Source organism: Peromyscus californicus, unplaced genomic scaffold (assembly GCF_007827085.1).
Source record: "Peromyscus californicus insignis strain IS unplaced genomic scaffold, ASM782708v3 Scaffold_12__1_contigs__length_115047231, whole genome shotgun sequence".
Taxonomy (NCBI): domain Eukaryota; kingdom Metazoa; phylum Chordata; class Mammalia; order Rodentia; family Cricetidae; genus Peromyscus; species Peromyscus californicus.
In genome coordinates this window covers 69,667,051-69,692,081 of record NW_026294413.1, presented here as the reverse complement: position 1 = coordinate 69,692,081, position 25,031 = coordinate 69,667,051, and the positions used below count along the sequence as shown (strand labels likewise).

General features: G+C 45.9%; 1 protein-coding gene across 11 annotated transcripts in view; it reads right to left on the bottom strand.

The window, feature by feature from the left end:
• Positions 1 to 25,031, bottom strand: part of Slc7a7 (solute carrier family 7 member 7) — a 61,070-nt gene that overhangs the window by 18,010 nt on the left and 18,029 nt on the right. For 8 of the 11 annotated variants that reach the window (XM_052733262.1, XM_052733258.1, XM_052733260.1 and 5 more), the window contains one exon: positions 23,450 to 23,992. In XM_052733262.1, coding sequence (XP_052589222.1) covers positions 23,450 to 23,948 — 499 coding nt within the window. In that variant the 5' untranslated portion in view covers positions 23,949 to 23,992. The other 3 variants (XM_052733265.1, XM_052733267.1, XM_052733261.1) reach the window with 3 other exon arrangements.

The window sequence follows — 25,031 nt, the reverse complement described above, 5'->3', positions numbered from 1 at the left end:
AGTAGGTGATGAATGTTTTGGAGTTTGGGGTTTTAAATTCTCTGGATGAGCTGAGAGTGGGGGCCTACGCCTTTAGTAAGGCAGATCTCTATGAGTTTGAGGCTATCCTGGTTTACAGAACAAGTTCCAGGCTTGTACAGGAAGACACCAACTCAAAAAAAAAAAAAAGAGGCTACAGAGATGACTCAGCAGTTATGAGCACGATGCTTTTCCAGAGAAACTGGGTTTGACTCCCAGCACCCACATGGTGGCTCAAAGCCATCTGTAGCTTCAGTTCCAGTGGGTCCAACACCTTCTTCTGGTCTCCTGAGGCACCAGGCATGAACATGGTGCACAGACATGCATGCAGGTAAAACACCTCTGCACACAAAATAAACATTTTTTTTTTGAGCTGAGGACCGAACCCAGGGCCTTGTGCTTGCTAGGCAAGCGCTCTACCACTGAGCTAAATCCCCAACCCAACAATTTTTTTTTTTTTTTAATTCTCTGGATGATTTCATTATACAACCAGGATTCAGACCCACTGTCCCAAGCCCCTCCCCTAGCCTCCTCTAGACCATTCCCTTGGTAACAGAGCAGAGAGACCAAGAATGAATCCCTAAGAGCCGTACAGGTCAAACCCTCACACAGCTCTTCCCTTTCACTTCTGGTGGGAAATTGGCTCCCAAATTCCCACTGACCCTATGCTAGGAATAGCCCAAGACTCTGATGCCACCCTAATTGTTAAGGTGACTGTGGGACATGACCTCACCTCTAACTTAAGATGGCTCTTGGGAAAACCTTTCCAAAATAGGAAACTAGCTTCCAAGTAGGAATTCAAGGGGCAAAAGTCGGTCGGAGGCCCCGCTGTTCCACCTCATTAATCACAGCACATGAGATCAGTCTCTCTAGTCAGGAAAAACTACATGGTCAAAGATCTCAGACAGACACACACAGAGATCCGAAGTCCTTCACCATCCACTGTCTGTGCTAGCCAGCTCACAGTGAACTGCCTGCCCTCAGCAGTATCCACAGCAGTCCTCAGGCCTCAAGCAGACCCTTGAGAGTCCACAGCGTGAAACGCCGCATCTCAGAGGTGCTGAATCTTCAGTTCTATCCTCTGTAGAGTCAGCAAGCCAGCATCTGCCAAAGAACCTATTAGTACATACAGTTCCGTAGGGCCAAGTGTGAGGCACACAAAGACGCTTTTGCCTGCTCCCCAAAGAACGGCAGACGCCCTGTCCACATTTACTGAGGTAAATGCTGCTGGATGTCAGGGCAGTAGGCTGACTAAAGACATGTCCTGTTAACAAAAGGGAAAAAATATATAAACCAAACTAACTAGTTCACAGAGAGCAAGACTAGGCAGGAACAGCACAGTGTCTAACCACGCGAACAGTGGCCAGAGCATCTGAGCTCTGAGAAAGGGCCAGCTGGACAGGTACAGACTTCTGGATGCTCAGCCCCAACTCTGCCAAGAGAAAACTCTACCTCTACCTCTTTTGCAAAACTGACAGGAAAAAGCTTCAGCTTTCTTTTCCCTCTTTTTGTTTTTTTTCAAGACAAGGTTTCTTTGTGTAGCCCTGGCTGTCCTGGAACTCAATCTGTAGGCAGGGTTGACCTCAAACTCACTGAGATCCACCTGCCTCTGCCTCCAGAGTGCTGGGATTAAAGGCGTGCGCCACCACTGCCCGGCTTCCATTCTTTTTTTTTTTAATTATTTTATTATTTTACATGTATGGGTGCTTCAACTGCATGTGCACCATGTGTGAGCCTGCTACACTAAGCAACAAGAGGAGGACATCAAACCCCCTAGAACCGGAGTTACAGTCAGGAGCCACCATGCAGGTGCTGGGAACTAAACCTGGGTCCTCTAGAAAAGCAGTCAGTGCTCCTAACCACTGAGCCATCTCTCCAGCCCCCTCTGCTTTCTCTTCTGCTCTCTGGAATATTACAAAATTAAAACTGCCTTTAGGTCATCCAAAGACAGAATGCAGAAAATAAAATTTTTAGACACTAATAAAAGTAGAGAGCATGGGCCAGGCGGTGGTGGCGCACGCCTTTAATCCCAGCACTCGGGAGGCAGAGCCAGGCGGATCTCTGTGAGTTCGAGGCCAGCCTGGGCTACCAAGTGAGTTCTAGGACAGGCGCAAAGCTACACAGAGAAACCCTGTCTTAAAAAAAAAAACCAAAAAAAAAAAAAAAAAAAAAGTAGAGAGCATGCTTTCCCGCCAAGTATGTTCTAGGCCATGTGTATATGTACACATATTCTCTAATTTAGCCTGACAATAGGTTTTATTTTTTTAATTGTTTTGATTACACTTACTTGCTAGGGATGCATGCACCATAACACACATATTTAGGTCAAGGGCAACCTGCAGGCATTGGTTCTCTCCTTCCACCACACCGGTCCCCATCAAACTCCAGTCACAAGGATCCAAGGCAAGCTCTTTACCTGGCACAGAGCCATCTTGAGACCCAGTTGTATTGTTATCTTAGTGCTGAGAAAATCACATCTTCCAGTCAGCAATCAGCCCTAGGTCCGTGTCCCTTTCACCACACCAGGGCCTTCCTTTTATACAAACACGTAGGCCTGGAGGGGGAATTCTCCTATGTGATAATGCAGATTGTACCTGTGGAGAACCAGAGCACTCCACACAGCTCTGAGAAACCAGAACAGCCACCCTCAGATGGCGCTGGTTGGGAAAGCAACCATTTTTAGTAGCCCGGACTGAACTCAGAATTCATTGACTCAACAAGCATCCATATTGAGTACCCACTGTGCTTCAGACATTGCAGGATCTGAGACTAAGACCCAAGCCTGGCCTTCACAGAAAAACAGAACATGGACAATTCCAAGAACTGAGTGCCAGGAAAGTCCCTGAGAGCAAGCATCCTGTCTGGGGCTGCAGGGACTGCAGATGGCTGCCAGGATCATTGTATAGAAATTGCTGCAGCAAGCGGCAGTGTCCCTCCCAGAGGTGGCAGCATGTCAGTACCCTGAAGATGAAACCAGCCGTGAGCAAAGTCACCCACTCACACAAAAAGCAACAAGCCTAAGCAACAAGCAGTGAGCAACTTCAAGTTCTACCAGCCATATCTGCCTGTGCCTCAACAGTTCCTGCGGGGGACTGCGCCCACCAAGGGCCAATAAAGAGCAGAAATCCGGTCTGCTGTGTTTGAAATTATTGCCGTTTGAATTGGAAAAAGATGAAAATAAAGCCGAAATACAGATCACGCCTCTAGGAACCAAGGGCCTTATCCTACAGAAGTGAAAACCTGAAACCAATACAGAGTTGACTTAAGATTAAGCCCAGTCCTGCCTGACTCTTTGCCCTTACCCACCATGCATGGACACCTCCAAAGGCGGAGGGTATCCCTATACCATTCCAGGAAGAGCCATTACTAAGGGCATCCAAAGCCAGAGGAGGTCTTGACTCTTCCCACCAACAGCCCTCCTTGCTTTCAGAGCCAGTTCTGGGTGTGCAAGCCAGAGGCTGAGATCAGGTGTCACCTCTGGTGATTTCCACCCTATGGCCAGGGACCCTCCTCCTGTCTCCACGTCCAGCACCAGGATTGCAGACTTGCACCTCAGCACCCAGCTTTTACATGGGTACTGGAGATCCAAACTCAAGCACTGTATCCACTGAGCCTTTCCCTTCTTTAAACTGTGCTGACCATCCAACTTGGGTCCTTAGTTATAAAAGAACTCTATTGCTCAACTATACTCCTAGCCTCTCCCTCTCCTCCCCCTCCTCCCCCCCAATACACACACACACACACACACTCACACAAATTCACCAGGTGTGGTGGTACACACCTTTAATCCAGCACTCAGGAGGCAGAGGCAGATGGATCTCTATGATTTTGAGGCCAGCCTGGTCTACGTAGTGAGTTCCAGGCTAGCCAGGACTACATAGTGAGAATCTGGAGATAGACAACAGAGACAGAAAGAGACAAAGACAGAATATCTTTATGCCCTTTCCTACAAGGCAGTCTAGCATCTCCTCTCCCTTGTCCATCACGCCAAAGTTTCCTTGAGCTCCTGCTCATTCCAAATGATACTGCATTTCTTCTTAACATTTCTTCCAGAAAGACTACTTTGAGTATGAACACACCAGCCCTAGCACGCTGCCCTTCCTCTGTGCTCCCTCTTTTCCACACCACCACAGTGGCTTAGAATGATTTACATATCCACCATGAACTAAATAAAGACAGGCTGATTAATGGATCTTTGTCCTCCCCAGATGTAGAGCAGAAACAAGCTCATAGTAACACTGAGATTTTTCTTAGTGAATAGCTCTGGAATCCAGTTCCAACCTCACTGCCTTGAAATTGCCTTAGGAGAAAGTCCACGTGGGAAGTCACCACTGGCCTCCCTGTCACTCACCCTTACCTAGCTTGACCTCTTAGAGCATCAGACACTGCTGCTCCCTGGCTATTTCTCAAAGCGCTCTCTCCCAGTCACCGTTTCCGTCTGCCCTCTTCACAGGTTTCCTTCATCATCACTTTGCAGAACTGACCTCTCTCGAACAGTGGTTTCCTTAGATTCCATTCTTTGTCCTCCCTTTGTACCACCCAAGGTCACCTCCTCCGTGCCCGTGGTTTCTGTTACTATATGGTAACATCCCCAAACCCTTAGCAGCCAACTGACTAGCCAGTTACTGCTAGAGGGACTGGAGAGACGGCCCAGCAGTTATGAGTGCTTGCTGCTCTCTCCAAAGGACCAGGGTTCAGGTCCACTGGGCAACTTACAACTGTGTGTAATTCTAGCTCTAGGGGATCTGACACCCTCTTCTGACTCCTGAGTGAAACTGTCAAGGAATTAATAAAAGATATTCCATTTAAAAACACTAACAAAGGTTGGAGAGACGGCTTCATGGTTAAGAGCATTTGTTGCTTTTGCAGAGGACACTGGTTCAGCTCCTAGTACCCCCATGCCAGCTCACAACCATCTGTAACACCCATTCCCAGAGGATAGGATGCCCTCTCCTGGCCTCCCTGGGCACCAGGTACACACCCTGGGTGTGCTCACCCCTAAAAAAAAATAAAATAAAATATCCAGCTGGTTGTGGTAATCCAGCACTCCAAAAGCAGAGACAGGTAGACCTTAGAGAGTCCCAGGTCAGCCAAGGCTACCCAGTGAGACCCTGTCTCCAACACAAAAACAAGCAGGCAGAAGTGAAGTTGCTTACACGTATGAAATTGTAGAAGAATCAATAAAGACTCTGCAAAACCCTCACGGGTTGCACTAATGATAACTTCTACACTGCCCTCAGAGCCATCAGCTCCTGTCCACCCAAGCACCATTTCCCCAGTCCAGGTTTGTTATTTGCTTCCCTATTGACAACTGTAAAAGTTTCTTCTACTTGGGGTTGAGGAGTTAGCTCAGTGGTAGTGCACTTGCCTAGCAAGCGCAAGGCCCTGGGTTCGGTCCCCAGCTCCAGGGGGAAAAAAAAAGTTTCTTCTCCTTTTTATTTATTTATTTATTTATTTATTTATTTATTTATTTATTCATTCATTCATTCATTCATTCATTCATTCATTCATTTATTTATTTATTTGTGCTCCAGGGGGGGAAAAAAGTTTCTTCTCCTTTTTATTTATTTATTTATTTATTTATTTATTTATTTATTTATTTATAGTGTGTATGGGTGTTTTTTCTGCTTGTATATGTGTGAACCGCATGCATGCCCGGTGCCTGTGGAGGTCAAAAAAGGGCTTCAGATATCCTGGAAATAGAATTGGGCAGTTGTGAGCCACCATGAAGGTGCTAGGAATCGAACCCAGGTCCTCTACAAGAGCTCGTAAGCACTGAGCCATCTCTCCAGCCCCTTGAAAGAGCTTCTTTTTTTTTTTTTTTAAAGATTTATTTATTTATTATGTATACACCATGTATGACTGTAGGTCAGAAGAGGGCACCAGATCTCATTACAGATGGTTGTGAGTCACCATGTGGTTGCTGGGAATTGAACTCAGGACCTTTGGAAGAGCAGTCAGTGCTCTTAACCTCTGAGCCATCTCTCCAGCCCTGAAAGAGCTTCTTAATGGTATGTCTGCCACTGGCTGTGCCCTTGTTCCAATCCAGCTATATTGGTCCCCCGTTTAAAATCCTCGCCCACCCCCATGTTTTAGGAAAATTCTGAATCCTCACGAAGGCACAACTCCAGCTCTAGCCCTGTGCTTCGTTCGTTTGCCCCTTTATATCCCACGGTCTCTCCTAACACCCACACCTATACTGTTTCTCACCTGTGTGTCTTACTACTGCCTTCTCCAGTGTCTAGAAAGTCACACACACACCCCCTCTTCAAAAGATTTAATGAGTCCCTAGAAGGAGAAAGGCACTGATGTAGGTGCCGGAGCGCCAACAATAACCAATAGAAAGTTCTTCTTCCCGTAACGTTTGCACTGAAGAGGAAAGGCAGACAATAAACAAATCAATCTCTGATGCCCGCTGGTAATGAGTGCCACAGAGAAAAATGAAGCCGGGCGCTGGGGTGTGGCTCGGCAGGAGAGTGCTTGCCTGGCATGGATCCCAGCACTGCGAAAGGACACAACAAAAAGACAAGGGGGAAACAGAGAAAGAAAAGAGGGGCCCAGTGAGATGGCTCCGTGGGTGAAGGCGTCTGTCTCCAAGCCTAATGGCCTGAGTTTGATCCCCAGAATTCACACAAGGGAAGGAGAGAGAGAACTTATTCCTGCACATTGTCCTCTGACCCCCACACGTGTGTTACACACATACACACACACCATCAATAAACACAACCTTTAGTTTTGTAGGGAGGGGCTGGAGAGACGGTTTGGTGGTTAAGCATGCTTGCTGCTCCTGCAGACCGGCATTCAGTTCAAGGCACCCACATGGCAGCTCACAGCAATCTGTAACTCAAGTCCTAAGAAGTCTGATGCCTCTTGGTGTACCCTCTGAGTATACCGGCACACCACACACACACACACACACACACACACACACACAAAACAATGAAAATATTTTGCAAAATGTTTTAAAGAGCCGGGCGGTGGTGGTGCATGCCTTTAATCCCAGCACTCGGGAGGCAGAGCCAGGCGGATCTCTGTGAGTTCGAGGCCAGCCTGGTCTACAGAGTAAGATCCAGGACAGGCACTAAAGCTACACAGAGAAACCCTGTCTCGAAAAAAAACCAAAGGAAAAAAAAATTTTTTTTTTAAAGAGAGAGTGAAAAACAAACAGGAAGAGTAATTGAGGAGACGTCACTCCAGTTGTGGTTGGTTGGTTGGTTTCTGGTGTTAAGGATCAAACCTGGGGCATTACACACACTAGACACATGCTCTACCACGGAGCTACACCCCATCCCACAAGAAAGACCATTTCGACAGGTCTCTGGTAAGGTGGTATTTGTACCAAGAAGTGCATGGAGCTGGTCTGTGAACCTCTGGGGAAAGAGCCTTCCTGGCAGAAGGAACGAACCAAACCAAAAGCAGAAACACACCAGGCAGCATTCAGGAGAAGTGAGAGGCAAGTGTGGATGAAGCAGAGGGCAAAGAAAACAAGGAAGCCAGGCAACGCAGAACCTTTAGGCCAGGGCAGGAATGTGAGCGCTTCATCCCAACTTTGATCCCTCCTCCTTTCAACACAGATGCAGACACCATCCTCTGAGTCTCCGCCCATCCTAGAGCCTGCCACATACACGGCTTGACTTATGTTTGCCTGGATCCCCTGCCACACTGCCAGCTACTTAAGCTCCATGTTTTATAAAGCCCACGACATTCAGTACGTTTTCTCAGCTCAAATTCTCATTCGTGGTCCTGATGCTGTTCCACAAGCAGCTTCCAGATGACGACTTTGTTTCCCAGTGACCATGGTTTTTCCCTCTGCTAAGGGAAGGGAATGTCCTTCATAATTAACATTTGGTCACTCACAATTAGAGACACATTGTGGGTCATTTGAATGGGTATGGCCCCCCTAGACTTAGGTGTTTGAATACTTGTTCATAGTGAGTGGCACTATTAGGAGGTGTGGCCTTGTTGGAGTGGGTGTGGCTTTGTTGGAGGAAATGTATCATTAGGGGGTGGGCTTTGAGGTCTCAAAAGCTCAAGCCAGTTCTCTGCCTGCTGCCTGAAGATCCAGATATAGAGCTCTCAGCTCCTTCTCCAGAACTATGTCTGCCTTCATGCTGCCATGCTTCCTGCCATGACGAAAATGGACTAAACCTCTAAAACCACAAGCCAGACCCAATTAAATGTTTTCCGTTATAAGAGTAGCTGTAGTCATGGTGTCTCTTCATAGCAACAGAACCCTAACTGACATACACATGCTCACCACTGTACACTAATACCTGGCACATCAATTTCTTTCTAAAGTAAACATGACTCAGCTCCCCAGAAAATGACCCAACTCTAGGTCACAGTGACCCACAGAAGGCATTGCTGACAGAAATAAGACAGGGTAAAAGGTCAAGAGAAATGAAGGGGAATGAGACAGAAGCAGCCTCTCACTCCAGAATCTAGTTAACATCCCTCACCACACCTGAGAAAAATCTGCCACAAAGATTACCTAAAGGAACAATATTCCTTCCATACAGAAATAGTTAAAATAAAAATGAACCATGGATCTTTTAATTCAACCTCATTCTTTTCCCAGACGCAAACCTGTCATTTTTTTAGGATCTCACTAATAAGATTATTGACTTAGTTTATAATCAAAACACATTTCTTTTTTTTAAGATTTATTTATTTATGTATATAAGTGCTTTATCTCCATGTACAACTTTATTCTAGAAGAGGGCATCAGATCCCACTAGAGATAGTTCTGAGTCGCCATGTGGGGAATTGAACTCAGGACCTCTAGAAGAGCAGCCAGTACTCTTAACCACTGAGCCATCTCTCCAGCCCCCAAAACACATTTCTTAACTCCTTTGTATATTATGAACCACCCTATGATCTCATTTACCAAAGGGAGGGGGGAGTTCCTGGCAACGCTTTGAACCACATAACTTCAGAAACCCTGCAAATTATATAAATGGATATTGTTGAAAGCTTAAGAGCAAACTTTTCTGGAGAGATCCACCCTCCATTTGTATAAATAACTCCTTGTCCTGAGCATCTCTCTCTCCCCACCATGGTCAGGCTCAAACCTATGTTAAAACCTTTTGCTTAGAAACTCCAACTTTGGGGAGGTGGAGGGATGGCTCAGCCATTAAGAGCACTGGCTGCTCTTCCAGAGGACCCAGGTTCAATTCCCAGCACCCACATTGGTGGTCCACAACCACCTTCAACCACTTTCAAGTCATCTGATACCCTCTTCCTGACTCTGTGGGTACCAGGCAAGCAAGTGGTGTCCTTTACATACATGCAGACAAAACACTCATACACATAAAATAAAAAATAAATAAATTTAGACTAGAGAGACAGCTCAGCGGCTGAGAGCACTTGCTGCTCAGTCGTAAGGTCCAGAGTTCAGATCCCAGCAGCTACATCAGTTGGCTCACCTGTACCTCCAACTTCAAGGTATCTGACACCCTCTTCTGGCTTCTATGGGTACCTGCACACACATGTGTGTACATAGATTTACACACACACACACACACACACACACACACACACACACACATATATATATATATATATATAGATAGATAGATAGAGAGAGAGAGAGAGAGAGAGAGAGAGAGACATACACACATAAATAAAATAAATTAAATCTTTAAAAAGAAAGGAAACTCCAACTTTCAGGCTGAGGAAAGGACTCAGTGGCTAGAGTGTGTGCCGGACTTGCAGAGACCTAAGTGTTATTCTCAGTACCCACTTTGGGTGACTCACAACTGCCTATAACTCCAGGTCCACAAGGATCCAATGCCTCTGGCCTCTTCGGGTACCTGCACAGACATGCATCTATCCACATGTGTACATCCACATGCACATAATTAAAATAAGTCTTTAAAAACATACTGTATAATGAAGAGCCAAATGTGGTGGCACATGCCTTTCATCCCAGAACTCAGGAGGCAGAGGCAAGGGGACCCCTAGAGTTTGTTTGAGCCTGTCTACATTTTTTTTTTAATTCCGTAGGCCAAGCACGATGTCACATCTTTAATCTCAACACTCAGGATGCAGAGGCGGGTGGATCTGTGAGATAGAGACTAGGCTGGCCTACCTGGCAAGTTCCAGGCCAGCCAGTGCTATATAGTATATAGTGAGTCTCTCTCTCTCTCTCTCTCTCTCTCTCTCTCTCTCTCTCTCTCTATCTATCTATCTATCTATCTATCTATCTATCTATCTCTGTGCGTGTTCCTCCCTCCCTCCTTCTGTCTGCTATATAGTGAGTCTCTTTCTCTCTCTCCCCTTCTCTCTCTCTCCCTAAATAAATATAATTTATATTATATATAAGAAACTCCAGCTTTGCTTCATACTGACCCACACTGAACTACTTTCCACCATGAGGCTGTGAATCCTGGATTTGCCTGAGTGGAACTCTACAAAGAACTCCTCAGCTGCTGCAGCTGCGGTATGAATCTGGCCCTCTCACTCCTCTGCTGTGGACAGAAGGACTTCAGGAGCCCAGCACAAGCCCAGAAGCCTCTACCTCATCACTCGGTCCATCTCCCTCACTTCAAACGGTGGCCCCACCATGCTGACCCGTTCACTTCTGAGAGCTCCCACACACTTCTCATCACGGAAGTCCCAGTAATTCTTTCTCCAACCCCTCACCTCTGTCCCTAAGACCACTCCTTTTCACTACTCTCCACGAGTGAAACCATTTCAAAGCAAAAAGCAAAACTAGAGTTGCATTATTGGCTTCTCTCATGCCTGTCCCCACACTTCCACTGCATGGCACACTCTAGGACAGCATGTCTGTCTCCCTCCTGCCATATGAGCTCTTGAACGGAAAGGGATGTGCATTATTATCCTTTACCAGCACCAAATAAAATGTCTAGCACATAGTATGCCTACATCATGCTTTCTGAAGAAGAGAATGGATGAGAGCTGTATAGTAAAGCCTTTCTCCTGTTAAACATGAAGAGTTAGCTTGAGAATGTCCTTCTAATTCAGAATGTCCTTCCAGGCCTCAGCATCTGACTTACACTATGAGCTTATGAAACAGTGACTGAAGAACTGAAACCATAAATCATGTCACTAAATTCTTACCATCTTGGCTGCCCTTCTGAACCATCTTCCCAATCTCTATCTCTCACTGAACAAAGTCCAGATACTACCTATGTAGTATCTCATGTATGTGACCACTCTCAAACTGCAGGAAAAGTAAAGGCCTACAACACCCAACGAGATAGTAGTAACTTCAAGCATAATTATAATAAAAACACTTGTTCAATGTATGGTTTTCACTGAATCTTTCTTACATATGGGTTCTGTTTGTTTTGAGACAGAATATCATTCACTGTGTCCCCTTGGTTGGCTTAGAACTCACTATATAGACCAGGCTGGCCTTGAACTTACAGAGTTCACCTGCCTCTACCTCCAGAGTGCTGGGATTGAAGGCATGTACCCCACCACCATACCCTGTTTGTTTCTGCTTTTGTTTTGAGACAGGGTCTTGCTTTTTGTAGGCTAGACTGGCCTTGAACTCATGATACATCCACTTTCATTTTCCAAATGCTGGAATTGGAGACAAGTGCCACATGCCCAGCTGCTTTTCACCAAACCTCTGAAATATGTTATCCAGAACTCATGGGCTCAAGTAAGCATCCTGCGTCTGGAGTAGTTACATCACAGCAGCTAGGCTCCCTGACTCTCAATTCATTCTCACAATATACTGGAAGTAAAGTCACGGCTCCTTACACCTAGACACACACAACTGTTGAGCTCAGCCTCAAACACATAGAGCACACTCTTCACTCTACCAGGGTTGTCTTAAAAGTATGCCCTGAACCCACATGCACATCTCGTGCCTTTTACTCACTGGGGAAGTCCAAAGACTCTTCGGAACTGTGGCTACTCTGCATGGTTTCTCGTGCATGTGTATGCATGAGGGTGTTCAAGAGTTTGAGTACATTTCTATTCCCAAATTAGAAACGGCAAGTTAGATAGGAGTGACAGATGTAGGAGGGCATAATGCCAGAATCACGGAATGACAGGCAGCTGTCACAGGTGGCACAAATAGACATCAGGAAAGAATAAGACCCAGAGAACCAAAGTCAAACTGCTAAGGAAGCAAATGTTCTTCCCTACCCAAGGGGCCCAAGGAGACCTCACAGTTACAGAAAAAAATTAAGATGCGTTTAGAGCCAGCCTTCATTATTTAGCAAGACCTTGTCTTGAGAGGAAGGGAGGGAAGGAAAAAAAAGGAACTGTGCAATAATAACCCTGCGTCATCAGAAGAAATGTCAAATTACAAAGGCAAGCAAATGCACCACTGGGTTGAAAGAGATGTCAGCAAAAGTGGTTAAAATAATAGAGGCCTGGTGCTTACAGTGATGCAGTCGCCTTAAAAATATCACTTAGGAAAATGATCCTTCTCTACATAAGCTACGTTACTTTATACCACATTCGAGGAGCCCAAGACTAACATACTAAAAGGGGTTTCACCAGTGAGTGACCTACCAGATCACACAAAAGTGACACAAGAGAAATTACAGGTCACATCTGAGACCTCATGGAAAAGGCTTCCTTCCCCAAGAGTGCCTTCTGGCCTTCCTAACTATTGCCTTGCATAACAAACATCCCCGACACAGAGATCAGTGTCAGTCACAAACATGGGTGTGTAAGTCACAAGAAACAGCCAGCTGTTTACATAACCGTAAAGCAGGGAGTGGAAGAAGCTGAGCAAAGATAGCAATGAAGCAAGCAAGAGAGTAGGAAATAAGGGGAGTGGAGTTAGCCCCAGGAACAGTGGCACTGGTGTAAAATCCTGCACACGCTGCTGCTGCTGCTGCTCATCTGCACTGGTGTAAAATCCTGCACACAATGCTGCTGCTCCATAAACTGACAGACTGTCTACACTTCACAGCTGGGGGATCAGAGTAATCTCCAAGGTCCTATGATCACCCAGGTTAGAACAGGAGCTGGAAAGAAGGGACTAGCACAGTGGTTCTCAGCCTTCCTAATGCTGAGACCCTTGAATACATACAGTTCCTCATGCTGTGGTGACCCCCATCCACAAAATTATTTTGTTGTTACTTCGTAACTGTAATTTTGCTACTGTTATGAATCGTAATGTAAATATCTGATATGCAGGATATCTGATATGTGAGTGTGGGTCGAGACCCATCGGTTGAGAATCACTGGACTGCAGAGTAGCTGCCTCTGGGCACTTCCACTGTGGCTCTATTCATACAGATTTTAAGAGAAGAAAAAGTCAAGATGGATCAAAATGGTAAGTCGACAACTCTAGCCCATAGAAATAGTCATGCAAACTGCCTCCAAGAAATTTGCTTCACCAATAAAACTCACACAGACTAAGATGAAGAAAGGAAAAAATGGATCATGAAATGGAAACCAAAGTAGCTGGCTTTTTATCAAACAGAATACACTTGAATTAAAAAACTATAAAGTATCTCGGCACAGTGACACACACTGTTAATCCCAGCATTCAGGAGGTGGAGGCAGATGGGTTTCTGTAAATCTGAGGCCAGCCTGGTCTACACAGAGAGTTCCAGGCTAGACAGGACTACATACTGAGACGCTGTCTCAAAACACAAACAAGCCGGGCGGTGGTGGCGCACGCCTTTAATCCCAGCACTCGGGAGGCAGAGGCAGGCGGATCTCTGTGAGTTCGAGGCCAGCCTGGTCTACAAAGTGAGTTCCAGGAAAGGCGCAAAACTACACAGAGAAACCCTGTCTCGAAAAAACAAAAAAAAACAAACAAACAAACAAACAAAAAACCACAAACAAACAAAAACCCTACAAAGAAGAGGGTAGAATGAAGTACACTTGTATTCCCAGTTGAAGCAAGAGGATCACAGGAACCCAAGAATTCAAGAACTAGAGAATACTATAAGAAACCGGCAGTGGTGGCGCACACCTTTAATCCCAGCACTCGGGAGGCAGAGCCAGGAGGATCTCTGTGAGTTCAAGGCCAGCCTGGTCCACAGAGAGAGATCCAGGATAGGCACCAAAACAGCACAGAGAAACTGTCTCAAAAAAAAACAAAAAAACTATACGAATAACAAAACTATAAGAACAGAAACTATAAAAGGTCAAGAAAAGTCAAAGTCACAATGATAAAGACATCAATCCAACAAGAAGAAATAATAGAGGCTATAGAGATGACCCAGCAGATAAGACATTTGCTGCTCTTGCAAAGGGCCTGGGTTCTGTTTCCAGCACCCACCTGGCAGCTCACAACCACCTGTAACTCTGGTTCTGGGGAATCCAACACCCTCTTCTGGCTTCGTTAGGCACTGCACGCACATGACACATACATGCAGGCAAAACACTCATACAAGTTAAAATAGGTAGGTAAGCAGGTAGGGAGAGAGAGAGAGAGATGAAATCTTGCTGGGCAGTAATGGTGCACACCTTTAATCTCAGCACCTGAGAAGCAGAAAAAAGCAGATCTCTGAGTTCAAGGCCTACTTGTTCTACAGAGTGAGTTCTAGGACATCCAGGGCTACACAGAGAAACTCAACCTAAACAGAAAGAAAGAAAGAAAGAAAGAAAGAAAGAAAGAAAGAAAGAAAGAAAGAAAGAAAGAAAGAAAGAAAGAAAGAAAGAAAGAAAGAAAGAAAGAAAGAAAGAAAGAAAGAAAGAAAGAAGAAAGAAGGAAAGGAAGGAAGGAAGGAAGGAAGGAAGGAAGGAAGGAAGGAAGGAAGGAAGAAAGAAAGAAAGAATCTTTTTTTTTTTTCCTTTTGAGATAAGGTCTCACTACATAACTCGGCTAGCCTTGAACTCACAGAGATCTGTCTGCCTCTGCCTTGGAATGTTGAGATTAAAGGTGTGGACTACCACACCTTGCCTAACAAATAAATCTTTGAAAAGAAAGAGGAGGGAGGAAGAAATAATTGTAAATGTCCACCATCTCTGGCTTTTATAATCTTCCTACTTCTTCCACAAAAGTCCCTGAGCCTTAAGGAAGTGGGTCTGATGAGACATCCCATCTAGTAGCTAGCTCCTCAGAGAACTAACTCCTCAGTCTCTTGTTCTCTGACTTTGACCAGTTGTGGGCCTCTGAATTAATTGCTGTCTCCTGCAAGAAGCAACCTCCCTGATGAGGGTTGAAAGATGCATGTAGTGGTTTGAATGAGAATGCCCTCATGGGCTCATACGTTTGAATGTTTGGCCTCCAGTTTGTTTAAACAGTTTAGGAAGGATATGGAGTCATGGCCTTATTGGAGGAGGTGTGTATCCTGGATCTCACATGGGAGCAGGCTTTGGGGTTTCAAAAGACTCATGCCATTTCAAGTTAGCTCGCTTGCGCTCTCTCGCTCTCTCGCTCGCTCTCTCTCTCTCTCTCTCTCTCTCTCTCTCTCTCTCTCTCTCTCTCTCAAGATGTGAGCTGTCACGGGTGCCTGCCACCATGCCTTTGCTCTGCCATCATGGACTCTAACCCTCTGAAACCATAAGGCCAATTAAATGTTTTCATTTATATGTTGACTTGGTCACAGTGTTTTGTCAACACAATAGAAAAGCAGCTGATATGATTTGTTAATCTACAGTAAGTCATTAGGAGTCAGTTTAATGCTATATCCATTTAGCAGAATAATAGTAGTAGGGTCTCCCCAGGGCCACTGACCTATCTACTCACAGGTCACAGCCCTAATAATAGTGCTAGGAATGGGTTCCATCTCACAGGATAGGTGTGTGTGTGTGTGTGTGTGTGTGTGTGTGTGTGTGTGTATGTGTGTGTGTTTTAAATGTGTATGAGTGTTTTGATGTATGTCTGTGTACAACATGTGTACCTGCCACCCATGTAGGTCAGGAGAAGGCCTCAGATCTCCTGGATCTGGAGTTACAGAATGTTGTTTGTTGAGCTCCCATGTGGGTCCTGGGAATCAAGCCTGGGTCCACTGGAAGATCAGCAAGTACTCTGAACTGATGAGCCATCTCTCTAGCTCTGTAGATCAGGCTTAAATCCACTCATGAAGCAGCTGGTTATTCCTCTAACTTTCAGACCACCATTGTACTCATTGGAATGTCTTGCCAAACAGGCTGTTATTACAGTTCTCAAGGTTCATAGCTGGGTGAGACTGGCCATTATTTTTCTCCTCCAGTATATGTATAACACCTTCCAGCACTATGAACGCTAGCCAGTAGAGACAAAACTTCCAGGTCAGTACCAGCTTGACATTGCATGTGGTGTCTGTCTTCAGCAACGGTGTCTTACCATCACATTCTGAAGGTGACCAATAGCACTGGCAATGGCCTGTAATGTTTGGAAGTCTACTGTACTCACTGGCCAATAACTCCAAAAGGTATAACCCATTCCTAGCACTGGGCTTTTTATGTGTTAGCCTGTGGTATCTAGCAAGAGCTAGACTAAACAAGAAAAAAAGAGAATCTCAAATAAGTGAAATCAGAGACGAAAGGGAGACATTACAAGTGAAATACAGAGGATCATTAGGGATCGTTAGGAACATACAACAAAAATTGGAAAACCTAGAAAAACTGAATAAATTTCTGAACACATATAATCTACAAATGGAATTGTGAGGACATACAAAACTAAGCAGACCGCTAACAAATAATAAGATTGAATCACAGAAAAAAATTCTCTCAAGAAAAAATTCTTGCCCAACATAATGGTGCTTGTCACCAAGTCTGCTGACCTGGGTCTGATCCCTGTGACCCATATGGTGGAAGGACAGAACAGACTCGCACAAGCTGTCCTCTGACCTACACACACACACACACACACACACACACACACACACACACACACTAAATCTTTTTTTTTTTTTTTTTTTTTTTTTTTTTTTTTTTTTTTTTTGGTTTTTGGAGACAGGGTTTCTCTGTGTAGTTTTGGTGCCTGTCCTGGATCTCGCTCTGCAGACCAGGCTGGCCTTGAACTCACAGAGATCCGCCTGCCTCTGCCTCCCGAGCACTGGGATTAAAGGCGTGCGCCACCACTGCCACTTTTTAATATAAGTTATTTACAGAGAGAGACAGACTGCGGCCCCCTAGTAGACAGCTTTGCTGCTGAGTCCTGCAGAGCTGGAGACTGAACCCAAGACCTCAAAGGTGCTAAGCAAGTGTCCCTTCACTGAGCTGTCCCCAGCCCATCACCAGCTGGTTTTGTTGCTATTTGTTTTGTTGACGCAGACTGCAGTACCAGGGACTGAATCCAGCTCCTCACGAATGCTAAGCACACAAACATTCTAGCACCGAACCACTCACCCAGCCCATGAACATGGTGGTGCATGCCTGGAATCCCAGCATTCAAGAGGCTGAGGCAGGAGCAAGGCCAGTTCAAGGCCAGTTTCTGACTGCACAGCATTTGATATTTCAATTTTTTTTTCATTTTCAAAAATAAAAAAAGCCAGACATAGTGGCGAATGCCTTCAATCCCAGCACTTAGGAGAAAGAGGCAGATTGACCTCTGTGAGTTCAAGGCCTACTGATCTACATTCCAAATGCCAGTCCAGCAAGTATTACAGTGAGACCTTATCTCAAAATAAATTAAACATTTAAAGATTATAGACAATATCAAAGAGAAATATACAGGGATGCAAAAATGTTTTAACATATACAGTATACAGTCAGGCTGGGGCCACAGATTAGTGGTAGAGCAGTTATTCAGCATGCACAAAGCCCTGAGTCCGATTCCTAATAGCAAAAAAGAAGAGGTAAAGGCATTTGTTGCTAAGCCTGATGACCTGAATTCCATCCCCAAGACACACAGGACACAAGCTCACCAGCACACATACACACATGCATACATAGAAAATAAATAAATGTAAAATATTTTCAAAAGCTATACAAATCAGTACATATGATACATCAATCACATTAACAGAGTGGAGGATAAAAAGTACATTAACATTTCAGTCAATGCAAAAATCAACATTATTTCATAATAAAAATCCTCAGAGTCAGCGCTGAGGAGACGATATAGCTCAATAGTAGAGCACAGGGTGGAAAATAGCTCAGTTAATAAAATCTGATCTTTAGCACCTACAAAAAAAAAGCACCCATGGTGTGGAGCTGGAGAGATGGCACAATTGGAGTGCATTTTGCTGCTCTCAAAGAGGACCCAGGTTCAGTTCCCAGCACCCACATGGTGGTTCATAATTGCCTATAACTCCAATTCCAGGGGATCTGACTCTGCCTTCTGGCTTTATTAGGCACAACACACACGATGCACTTATATACATGCAAGCAAACACTCATACACATAAAGATAAATACATCTTTAAAGAAAAAAACTAGGTTGTGTTATGTGCACTGGGAAGGCAGAGACAGAATAACCCCTGGAGCTCCCTGGCCAGCCAGCCTAACCTAATTGATAAGCCCCAGTTCCCAGTGAGAGAGTCTGTCTCATAAAACAAGGGCTGGAGAGATGGCTCATTGGTTAAGAGTACTGGCTGCCCTTTCAGAGAACTCAGATTCCATTCCCACCATCCACATGGCTCACAACCTTCTGCAACCCCAGTTCCAGGGGATCTGACACTCTCTTCTGGCCTCCTTGGGCACCAGGCATGCACATGGTACACATACACACATGCAAATAGAACAGTCATCCACATAAAATAGGAATAAATAAGGCAAATAGCTCCTGAAGAATGAAACCCAAGGTTGATCTCTGACCTCCAAACACAACACACACATGCATGCATGGTGGGGAGCACACACTATTTAGGCCAGCCAGGACTCCACAGTGAGAGGAAATCAGGCTACAATTAAGCTGGAAGTTTCCTCCCTGCTGGGTAGCTTTCATAGTCCCAGAAGGTGCTATGATCTTACCCAACTGTGAACCATGTGGGCTACAATGCCTGCCTGCCAGGCAAGATGTCCCCTTTGGCACAACAGAAGATGTGACGGTGATGTGGTTAACCAACCACTTTGTGATTGGATTTGAGGCCGGCTCTACAGGAGGGAATTCCCACCTGGTACTGTAACCCGTGTCTAAAGCCATGGTACAGGAGGTCACAGGTCCTAGGGGGACACTTACCACTGTTGTGTGACTAAATGAACATGGTACCAAACTGCCTTCTAAATATTAATATTTATAAGCAGAGATTAGTGTTGCTCTCAACCTTGGTCAGAGAAGCTCCTTTTGCTCTGGGTAATGATTAATGCAGCGACTCCCAGGTGGTCAATGACCTGAGAACAAGTATCTGGGAGTTCTCAGCCCTAAATATTACATCTATACCACCTGCTCCGAGGCTGAAGGGCCATCTCGGAAGAGAGGATGGGAAAAGTGTCAGATCTGGAGGATGGGGGAGGGCTGTGAAATGTCATTGCACTCAGGAACTCTCAGAGCAAGAGCTGCTCAAGGCAGAGCCAGTCAACATCAGGGAGAGGAGAGGGCTCCTGAAGGACCACTGGCTGTTAAAGGTTGCTGGAGGAAAAGGAGGAATTATTTATTTTCTTCAGTGGTCTAGCCCATGCACCAGTAAATAACTGTCCATAAATGCTCATGCAAGCAAGTCTTATCAAACACAGCAGGTCACAAATAAACAAAAAAGATGTGAAGTGGGAGGGGATGAGAGAGGGTAACAGGAGTGAAAATATCATCCTGAGTGAGGTAACCCAGACTCAGAAGGACAAACATGATATGTACTCACTCATAAGTGATCAGACTGCAACCCACAGATCCAGGGAGGCTACCTAGCAGGGAGGACCCTAGGATGACTGTGGCTTATAATAAGTTTCGGTTTTGCCCAATCACTGGCAAGCTTTAGTGAAACATTTCATCATTAGGATAAGAATTATCAAGTTGATGAAAGAATATGCTGGCTGTATTTCCAGGAGGGGAGGCCAAAATCTTTTTAGGTTATGGATTAGCCTATAGAAAAATGTCTGCCGTAAAGCAGTGAAGGGGAAGATGAATAGGAATCTCACTTACACAACTTAAGTAAAATGTAGCTCTCTGAACAGATAAAAATGAGTTTCTTCTGTATCCCAGAATCCAATCAATATTTATATGTATAATTCAGCTATCATTTGGCTTATTGGGAAATGTTATTTTTTACTATATTCTACAGAGAAAATATTTTCCAGTTTCAAATAACCCTGGACTTTTGAATTATAACCTGTTTTTATGTTTAAAAAAAAGTCTGTATGATAAAAAAAAATAATAATTAGCTCTTCTACACACCAATACTGAAATTGCTGGAAGACAAATCAGGCCCCATTCTCATTCACAACAGCCACCAAAAAGAAGGTCCCCGGAATAAATGTAAACAAGGAAAGTAATGATTTCTACAATGAAAATCACAAAACAACACTTAAAGCTAAAGCGGATACACATACACACATGAAAACTAAAAAGGACACACACACACACACTCACAAGAAAAAAGAGGAGCTGGGCATGGTGGGGTCTTGATCCTTTGATCCCAGCACTTGGGGACAGGAGACAAGTGGATCTTCATGAGTTTGAGGCCAGCCTGGTCTAAATAGAGTTCCAAGACAGGACTCCATAGAGGGATCTTGTCATAATAGAGGGGTAAAAATTCACAAAAGAAAGCTTGTCATATGACCCTGAAATGCAAAGGCTTGTACCCCCTGGCTTGCGGTTTTTCCTTTTAAAAAACCTTCACTCTGAGCGCTCAGGGCCGTCCCTCTTCACCTGGCTAGCCAGTGTGTTGGAGGCAGACCAAGCCCAGGCTTGCTTGTTTTAATAAACCCCTTTGTACTTGCATCGAATATTGGCTCTGTGGTGGTCTTGCTTGAGGGTCTCGCAACACGGGCACAAACCCACACACAGGTCTGGGCACGGTCACACTGTCGGTGGCAGACACAGAAGTATCACTGGGCTTGCTGGCCACCAGCTTCAATCCAGGTTCAGAAAATCACCCTGTCTGCGGAAGCCCATTCAGGTTTCCTCATGGCTTTACCCAGCACGTCTGCATAAAGAGGATGATTGGACCACGGGCCTGAGTACCAGGTGTCTGAGATGGTCTGCACTTGGCTGTGCTGGGGGGAGGTCTTTTGCTCCACCCCCTTGGCATTCCTTTAAAAGCCCTATGGCAGAGACAGTCAGGGCCCACAGACTAGGATCCAGGGCCGATGGATTAGGATCCAGGCCCTCCTGAGGCTATCCTGTATTTTCTATTTCTCTCCCCTCTATACGTCTATATTTATTTATTTTTATTTTTATTTATTTATTTATTTGTTTTGTTGTTGTTGTTTTTCGAGACAGGGTTTCTCTGTGTAGCTTTGCGCCTTTCCTGGAACTCACTTTGTAGACCAGGCTGGCCTCGAACTCACAGAGATCCGCCTGGCTCTGCCTCCCGAGTGCTGGGATTAAAGGTGTGCGCCACCACTGACTGGCTATATATCCTGCTGCTCCTACTCAAGAGTACTCTGGGGAAAAGTGGGGGTGGGATGGCCCCCCACACCTGTCTCAGTGCATCTCGGTGGAGTAAGGTAGACAACGAGAGATCAGAACACCTGACATCTCCCTCTGGGTTCTGCTTGTGCACACAGTTTTTGTTTTTAAATCACAAAATTCACTGGAGGGGGGAGGTGCTTAATAGCTAGAGCAATCCTGAACATGCAGGTTTGAAGCCAGCCTGGTCGACACAGCAAGTTCCAGGCCAGAAAAGGCTACACAGTGAGACCCTGTCTTGATTTAAAAAAAAAAATAAAATAAAAATACAAAAGTGGCCGGGCGGTGGTGGCGCACGCCTTTAATCCCAGCACTTGGGAGGCAGAGCCAGGCGGATCTCTGTGAGTTCGAGGCCAGCCTGGTCTACAAAGCGAGTTCCAGGAAAGGTGCAAAGCTACACAGAGAAACCCTGTCTTGAAAAAAACCAAAAAAAAAAAAAAAAAAAAAAAATACAAAAGTGATTTAGACAGTGGTTTAAAAAAAGAGAGAGGGAGAGAAGGGTTACCAGAACCTGGGAAGGGAAAAGGAAGTCAAGGGGTGGGGATAGGATGATTGACAGCACAGGGGTACAACTGGAAAGGACAAATAACTTCTAAGATTCTACAGCACAGTCAAACAGTGGTTGACAACAGTTTATCGAATGTTTCAGAATAGCTGAGCGAATTTTGAACATTCCCAACACAAAGAAATGATGACATGACAGAATGCCATCACCTGGCTGTATATACCAATTAAAATGCCACACTGGGGCTGGACAGGGGACTCAGCCATTAAAGGTTAGGCTTGCAACCAAAAAATATAAAATTCACACGATCTCTCATAATCCATACAGCTACTGTGTGTCAATATGCCTATAATCAAAAATCACTCATGACCCAGGCACAGTGGCACAGGCCTACAATCCTGTACTGCAGAGGCTGAGCCATGAAGATCCCAAGTTCAAGATCAGACCGGGTAGCGTACTGAGTTCCAGGTCAGTCTGTGCTATACAGCAAGGCCCTATCTCAGAAAAAAAAGGAGGAGGGGGAGGAAGAAAGGAAGGAAGGAAGGAAAATTGGAAGTGCACAAACTAAGCGGCTAACTAATGCAGGGCACCATTACCCATGATCCCCCGCAAATCTGAGAAACAGGAACTAGTGTACAGGGCCATGAACAGGACCAGCAGCTAGGCAATCTGCTAATGCTAAGAATTACAGGTACAATGGTATTGTCCTACGTCACTGGAAAAGGAAAGAGAACAGAGCTACCCTTGAAGGAGAACAACCAGGAAGGACATGAGAACGTGCCAATTGCTACATGCCACCAGACACAGGGAAAGGTGAGGTGGGCGTCTTCCTTTTCCCAGACAGGGTCTCTCTGTGTAGTCCTAACTGACTGTCCTGGAAATCACTCTGTAGCCCAGGCTGGCCTCGAATTCACAGAGATCCGCCTGCCTCTGCTTCCCAAGTGCTGGGATTAAAGGCGTGCGCCGCCACCGCCCTGTTCTTCCTTTATTTTTTAGCACTGTACTAAATTGTTTGTTTGAGACAGAGTTTCACTATGTAGACCAGGCTGGCCTCAGAAAGCTATCCAGCTGCCTTCTGGAATTAAAGGCATCACACCCAACCTGTTTGTTGGCTTTTTGAGACAGGGTTTCTTGTAGACAAGGCTGGCCTCAAACTTGCTAAGGAAGAAATGACCTTGAACTCCTGACTCTCAAGAAGGCTCCATCTCCAGGGCGGCGGGGCTACAGGTAACACCACACACAATTTATACAGTGCTGGGGATCAAACCCACCGCCTCATGCATGCTAGACAAGCTCTGTATTCACCCTTAAATTACGACGAACTGAATTTTCACACAAAACTCTTTAGGAGTAGTTCTGGTGGGATTGAACTCAGAGCCTCCACTTGAGGGCTTGTTAAGCTAGACTCCCTCAGTATACATTAATTTACAATAAAAAAAAAATTGTCATAGGCATTCATTCCCCAACTCCTTCTTGACTGGACTCACGCCCCACTTCTGCCCTGTCCTCCACATCACCGTTCCTGCCCCACCTCTACTTACAGATGCAGGCGGCGGCCAGCAGGCGGCCAGCAGCATAGGGGGCACCACAGCTCGGGAAGAGGGGCTGCACCATGTAGTTGGCAAAGGTGATGGCGATGACGGCCTGGCTGGTGGGTTCAATGATGAGCAGAGAAGTCCAGAGGCGGATGAAGGCAAGAAATCCCCCGAAGGCCTCCAGGATGTAAGCATAGCTGGCCCCAGATTTCTTAATGGTGGTACCCAGTTCGGCATAACAAAGGGCCCCAAAGACGGAGAAAATGCCCCCAACTGCCCAGATGACGAGTGAGAGGCCAAAAGAGGCACTGTACATGAGTACGCCCTTGGGGGAGACAAAGATGCCGGAGCCAATCATGTTCCCCACTATCAGGCACACGCCGTTAAGTAGCGAGATCTCCTTCTTCAGTTTTACCTGCTCGGCCCCTGGGCTGGCCCCATCCCCCAGAGCAGAGGTATTTGCCTCATGCTGGGCAGCCACTTCATACTTGGTGCTGTCGACCATGGTGGAGAGGAGGAAGGCCTTCACCAGCTTGCTTGCATTGCCCTCTAAGGAAGAAAGAAGATTAGGTTGGTAACCACACAGCATCTCTCCCCCCAACTCCGCAGGGTCCAACACAGTCAGCACCCACCACAATTCCGACTCGCTTCCAACCTCCCGAAAACCTCTTCCCCCAAGCCTTGTCAACGTGATCCCAACTTGACTTTTCCCCCAGAAGAACAGCACCCTGGTCTCTCATCCTTATGATGTAGCATGCCTTATTTACTCTGACAACTAAATCCTGACCTACTGTGACAGAGGACAGGCATGAGGCCGTTCAGTAGCTCTCCACACAATCATAGTGGTTTGAACCTTTTCTTCGGGCTCCCCGCCCCCCACGACCCCCCAAAAAAGCCTGTCTTCCCTCCGATTTCAGTTTCAAATGTCACTATGCTAAGATGCCTGCATGAGGAACCAGCCCTTGCAAGCGACTAATTTGCCAGATCCTCTTTTTGCTGACAGGCCGCGCTCTCCCCTAAGGACTCCGGGTGCGAGCCTGAAGCTTTCAAAGTGCCCCTGCTAGGGATGCACAGCCACCTCCCTGCTCGGGAATATCCATTAACAAACGGTCAGCTGGCATCTCTGACGTTGGCAAAGCCCAAGCAGCCCCACCCATCCTGAAAAGAGACAGGCAATTCTCTTGATGTTGCTTTTCCTTTCCCAGATACCTGTCCCAGCCTCTACCATCCCAGGTCTCCTGCCACCAAATCACTCACATCCACACCAGCCAAAAAAATAGCAGTGATCTTTCAGAAGGGTGGCCCAAATACACAGCAGAACCCAGAGGTGGCTGGAGGCAGTGGGTGGTGGCTGCCCACCCACTGCAGAACTGCTGGAGACACACCAGACCAAAACCAAGGAAAGGAAAGAGCTCAAGCCGGGCAGCAGATGCCTGGAAATACAGAGCTCGGGACAGCTGCACAAACTCGGAAAGCTTAGTAAGACAAATGGGGAAACACTAGAGCGAGAGAGGTTCTGGAGCGGGAGGAAGTGACCGGACACGCAGAACAGCAGAGAGGGGCTAGCAAGGGGACAGGGCGGGGCACA